The sequence below is a fragment of the Citrus clementina genome, unplaced genomic scaffold (assembly GCF_000493195.1).
Source record: "Citrus clementina cultivar Clemenules unplaced genomic scaffold, Citrus_clementina_v1.0 scaffold_8, whole genome shotgun sequence".
In the NCBI taxonomy this organism is placed as follows: domain Eukaryota; kingdom Viridiplantae; phylum Streptophyta; class Magnoliopsida; order Sapindales; family Rutaceae; genus Citrus; species Citrus x clementina.
Window position 1 is genome coordinate 956,258 of NW_006262022.1, and position 5,913 is coordinate 962,170.

The 5,913-nt window shown below is 33.7% G+C and overlaps 1 protein-coding gene across 1 annotated transcript; it reads right to left on the minus strand.

Moving 5' to 3' along the window:
• Positions 1-1,773: 1,773 nt before the first annotated feature.
• LOC18034004 (glycerate dehydrogenase) lies at positions 1,774-4,958 on the minus strand. The gene is made up of 13 exons (XM_006422525.2): positions 4,776-4,958; positions 4,588-4,671; positions 4,346-4,486; positions 3,906-4,027; positions 3,696-3,777; positions 3,257-3,329; positions 3,085-3,176; positions 2,912-2,986; positions 2,702-2,809; positions 2,511-2,588; positions 2,387-2,431; positions 2,150-2,264; positions 1,774-2,063 (listed from the first exon to the last, which is right to left on the minus strand). Exons 1-13 carry the CDS (start codon positions 4,896-4,898, stop codon positions 2,041-2,043), a joined length of 1,161 nt encoding a protein of 386 aa, XP_006422588.1. The 5' UTR covers positions 4,899-4,958; the 3' UTR covers positions 1,774-2,040.
• Between the last annotated feature and the right edge of the window lie 955 nt (positions 4,959-5,913).

Here is a 5,913-nt window from a genome sequence, read left to right on the forward strand (position 1 = left end):
GCGAGTGGGATTTTATATAGGGTACGTTTTGGGATGTGAAATACGATACCGCTCTCAAAAAGCTGCAAAAAACGATACCGTTTCGATTGGGTCGTTTCGGAATTAAGAAAGAAGGTTCTGGAATCGATATAAAATAAAACATTATAAATTGCCAAAAAAAACTACTGGCCTGGTATTAATTTAAAATTTATTTATTTTATTAATGAGTACCCTTTGCGCAGCATATAATTCGTACCCTTCTTATAATATAATAGTTAATAATAATATAATGATAATATAAGATTTTAATATAAAAATGGATCTCCCTATGGCATGGTATGTACTTTTATAGCATTAGTGGTGGGATTATTGTGGAATCTTATATTTAAGTATTTTAATCTTAATCATTTATATAATATAATATAATATAATGATAATTAATTAATTAATTAAAAAATAACTAGTAATGTTTAGGTTGTAGATAAAAAATAATAATAATTTTAAGCTAATCAAAAGAAAGAGAAAAGGACAATAATGAGAGGTTAGCCACAGAAGAATTGGATTACCAACATTAGGACCGGTTAAAATCGGGATTGGGTCAACCCAATCAGGTTTCAGGTTGATTGGGTTGGAAAAATTTTCATCTGAACACAACCCGAACACGTAACCCGATTCAATCCAATCTGAATATGTTCTGATTTGATCGGATCATGTCAAACAATTGAGTTGTATTTGAATCGAGCCGGGTTCAGATTTGATATTGTTTGGGTCAATTTCTAGAAAGACATAATATTTTTATCTTCTTCATAATATTAATTTAAGATTACCCCATCTACTAACCTAACTAAATTCTTCAAAAAAAAAAAGTTGATTATTATAACAATTAACAACTAAAAATTTAACATATCATAATATATTATTAATATACACCATCAAAACTTCAAAAGAGAAAATTCGGGTTGCGAGTCCAAGTGAAGCTTGGGCCAATTTGGTGATAGTGGAGGCGTGAAGCAGCAGATCTGATGTGTGTGTGTGCGCGCGTGCGCGGTTTGTCAACTACCTATAGTATTTTAATTTTATCAATAAAAATAATCTATTATTCTTTTTATTGTTAAATTTAGAATCATCTTTGTAATCAGTTTGTCAACTACCTATAACATTTTAATTTCATCAATAAAAATAATATGTACGATTGATTAGATCTAATTGAACATATTTATTATATTATTGAAAAATTACAACATTATAGAGGGACATATAAAAATTAAATAAAGATTAAGTGTTTAACTGAATTTTTATTTAGTACTGAATCAATAGTTGTCAGACAAGATAAAAAGAAAATTTAAAACAATTCTAATAATTGACTTAGTGCTCAGTAAAAATTTGGCGCTGAATTCTAATCTATAAAAATTAGTTACCACTTGGTGGTAAAATACCTTCAAGTTGTGCTTTAATTGGATGGATTTAGCTCCGTGGATTCCGACCTATGCCCTATACCCTGTGGACTCATGATTTTTCGCATCTATATAATCGTATGAACTTAATGATTTTTTATTTTTTATTTTTTGTTATACTCAAGTAAATCGTTAGGCTATACAGTTACTAACTGGATTTATACTCTCCATATAGAAGAATGTTAATTTTTAGTTTTTTACTTTTTAAGTGAGAGTAATGCTTGGTCAGTAATGTCCATAAAGCCATATTTTGAAATCATCATAAATATTTTTTTTAATTCTTTATTTATTTCTAGATGGTAAATCACTATTCGAGTAATTTTGTTTTTATTTGTAGATATTAGTGGAATAAGAATACAAATTGAAATCCGAAAATTTTCGAGGAGAATTTGGGTTCGCTGGCTCCAGGTCATTTAAGATACAGCAGAAAATGTGAAATTATGAAGCCAGTCAATACAACACAACTGCGCGAAAGCACGTACGTACATGGTTGTTAATGCTTCTCATAATGAAAATTTTGAACACTCACATCAAATTACACTTCAAACTTAGTAAGGTGCTCTCTATGCACACCATTAGGCTCCAATGTGGTGAAGCTTCCGAGAGCTTAAAGCCTTGAAACCGGCAAACCTGCGAAAGGAAACAAGATTGGTAAGATCAAGGATACCGTGATATTGTAAGGCAAACTGTGCTGACATTGGAAATTTTGATTTTACCCAATGCCTTTGAGTTCACAATACTTGGACTTGCAGCAGGAGGCTGAGCATTCTCGTTCAAGAATGGTTCTACTTGATTTGGGTTACCCCATATGGGGTATCCTTTGATCTTTCCCTATAATACACATGGAAAAAGGTGAGAGGAGTCAGAAGTTAGAATGCGAAAATCAAGCACAAAGCAAATGCTAAATAGTGAAATGGGTTCTTCGCTTCTTTTTCTTTGTTCTTATTTCATACCAGGACATTCAGAGCAGCAAGGGTTGCCATTCCTTCACGAGTCCACTGCAGAAAGCACAAGGCAAGTCGTTACCATCTTTGTGTTCCACAGTTCAAATAGATTACCCCATTTATATTATATTACCTTGGACGCGGAAGCAATGTGAGGTACCACGATGGCGTTCTTCATTTCAGAGAGTCCAGGCTTCATGTAAGGCTCATCCTAATACAGCAAGAATTATCATATATTGGCCATTCACGTGTTAGCTTGGGACATGATGTTGCTCTGTCCTGTGTGGATATGTGTTTGAAACTAGAAAAGCCGAGTTCTGTTACCTCAAAGACATCAAGACCAACACGAAACATTGGATTTTGTTTCAAATGCTCCACCAGAGCTACTTCATCAATCACGGGACCCCTACTGCAGTTGACAAGAATCGCTTCCTACAGATATTGAGTAGGATTTATAAACATCAAGCCAAGGAACAGTTGTATCTGTCCACTAATGAACTTCACAATAACAAAAGCACATTCATTAAAAGTTACCTTCTTCATCGTTGCAAGCCTTTCTTTGTTGATCAAATGGTAAGTGGTTTTATCCAAGACTGGATGAAGACTTATCTGTGAAGAGCATCAATGATAATATATTACAATTGCGACCAGAAGTTCAGACGTAATACTCAAAAACACTCTATAAGTTCTCAGCAAAGGGTACACACCACATCTGCTTCTCGAAGCACCTCATCCATGGACGAGGCTCTTTTCCAAGTGACAGGTTGTTCACCATTGGCTTTTAGAAACTGACCATAAGCTGCAATCGAGGAACATTGGAGTATAAGCACAGAATGTTTTGTATAAATTGGTTACAAAAACAGATGGATTAAGACGCGCCTGTGACAAACTTTTCCAAGCGTGTAGCTTGGTAAAGATCATAGTAAATGAGGTTCATTTTGAACCCTTCAACCTGCCATAGAAAAGAAAAAGGGAATTACTTCCAAGAATGGAAGAAAAAACTACATCTGGCGATTTACTGAGCAAAATTACTTGCTGGCTCCAAGAATCAACCATGAATCAATGCGGAGAAATAGAGAACCAAATAAATTTGGCATCATAAAGATATAATAATAATAACTCCCTATACTTGGTTTGCTTCGGTAAAGTATACAAGTCGACAATTCAACCAGTAGTTTCAAATTGATCTACCCATTTGTTATGCTGGATAACAATTCCACGAAGCAACCCATTGATAAATCAAAGTAGTAGCATTTGACAAATTCAAGTAGATATGCTAAAATCTAAATGGATTTGAAATTCACTAGCAAAAAATTACCATCATTCTAGCATAGGCAGATCCGATACGACCAGCTCCAATCACACCGACAGTCTGTCCCTTGAGCAAGTTCCCGACGAATCTATCAGGAAAAAACAGCAGAATCGGGGACTTAAAACTATAAGGATCAATTAGAGTGCATCATATTTGTATTGGTATATGTGAAGTAAGTAGATAACATAAAATTGTGGCGTAAACTTGTGCTCCTACAGATTTGGAAGCCATCCATCGTATAAGCCAGCTCTCATAAACTCATCTGCTTCAACAATTCTTCTTGCAGCCGCTAGAGAGAGCGAAGCTGCTAACTCTGCTGTTGTTTCAGTAAGTACTCCCTAACCATACAACCAATAAATGAAATTAAGTACAACCCGGATCTCTTCCAAAATGAGAGTGCTGAAAGACAAAACATTATCAACTCCAATGTATGGATTATGCTACTCTTTAATGAAAGTTAGAACAAATTTTTGTGTTTTAACAGTTTATATATATATAAAGAGTTCCTAGTTCAGAATCAAAAAATAAATGCACTGGACTCCGCCCTCTGCAATATTTTCTTATATGTAATATGCCTCAACTTAGATAAAAAAAAATTGTGATTATCGTAACATTCGACAGTTTAAAGGAAGATTAATCTACTGAAGAAAACTTACAGGAGTGTTTCCAACAGCAATACCATATTTGTTAGCAGCATTAACGTCAACATTGTTGTAACCAACAGCCATGTTACTAAAAGCCTTTCCTCCTGCTCTACTCAGTGCAGCAAACAAAGTCTCTCCCCAGTCCTCTGTCAACTGAAACTCAAAACCCATATTACAAACTTCAACAAACCGAAATAACTCTTCTGACCATTCATTAAAAAAAAAGAATTACTTGATTGTGGAAAATAAAATACCTGTCCAATGACTCCATCGCACTTGTCACCAATCAAAGCAATGATATCTTCAACAGAGAGTATAGTTTTCTTCTGGGTGCATATCTGAAATTTGGAAAAAAAAAAAGAACAAAATTTGATCAAAGTTTACGTGAAGAATTCAATAAAGAAACAGAAAGAGGGGAAAAAAAATGAAAAAGAGTGACTACTTCAACACGGCAATCTTGTTCGATTAAGAGATTGATCCAGCGGGTTCCAGGCATAGGCTTGGTACTAACAACTCTGTATTTTCCATTTGGGTTCCACACTTCAATTGAAACTGGCTTCGCCATTGAAGCTAAGTTGGCAGTTTCAAGTTCCAAGTGCCAAAAACAGAGCGTGTGCTTTGAAAAACAGAGCTTATTTTGTTATGTACTCTGCTATAAAATATAATTAAGGGGGATGATGATAACGTGTGATGCAGCGCATGATATTAAATTGCAACACCTTTTGAAACCATCGCTATTTTGGACATTCTCTCTTAATCAGAGTTTTGTTTTAACTTGACTGGATTGGATGGGTTACTCTTTGTTCTATCATGGAGTACATGATCCCCTTATTCTTCTAAATATTGATTTATAAGTGTGGAGTAAATTTTTTTATTATGCTCTGTATTTATGATATAATAGTAGGGATTCAGATTCACGATAATAATAATAATAATAATAATAATAATAATAATAATAATAATAATAATAATAATAATAATAATAATAATAATAATATGTCTACTTAATCGAGTATATCCCAACTAATGTGACATTATTTAATGGTTTTAATGATAGTTAATAATTAAGTTTTATCATTTTTCATCTAAATAGTGAATTTTTTTTAATAATACATCAGTTATCCTAATTAAACAAGCATAGCATCACTTAATATAAAATATAAAATTTTAATATTTAAACAACATAAAAAATGAATGGTTTATATTAAGGGATGCAAGTTAATGGGGTAGTTGGATGATCATAGGATGTAGTTTTTTGTAAGCTAGCGGGGTAGTGCTGCTACAAGTTTTTGGACCTCTCAAATTTGTATATTAGACTTTGGATAAAGGTGAAATGGCAACGTAACAGGATGACACGTAAGAGGGTATTTATCCTCTTTCTCAAATGACGGATATACCCATCTTGCGTTTGGACAAGATGAGCCCATGGGCTTTTTGAAATGGTCCTTCTGGGAAATAAACATTACTAAATCATGCCATATCGATTGTCCTGTTGCTTGTGACATGAGAGCCGTCGATTTTTTAGGTCATGCATCACAAATTTGTTTGTTTTGGGCCATTGTGAGTTTATTCCACCAAGG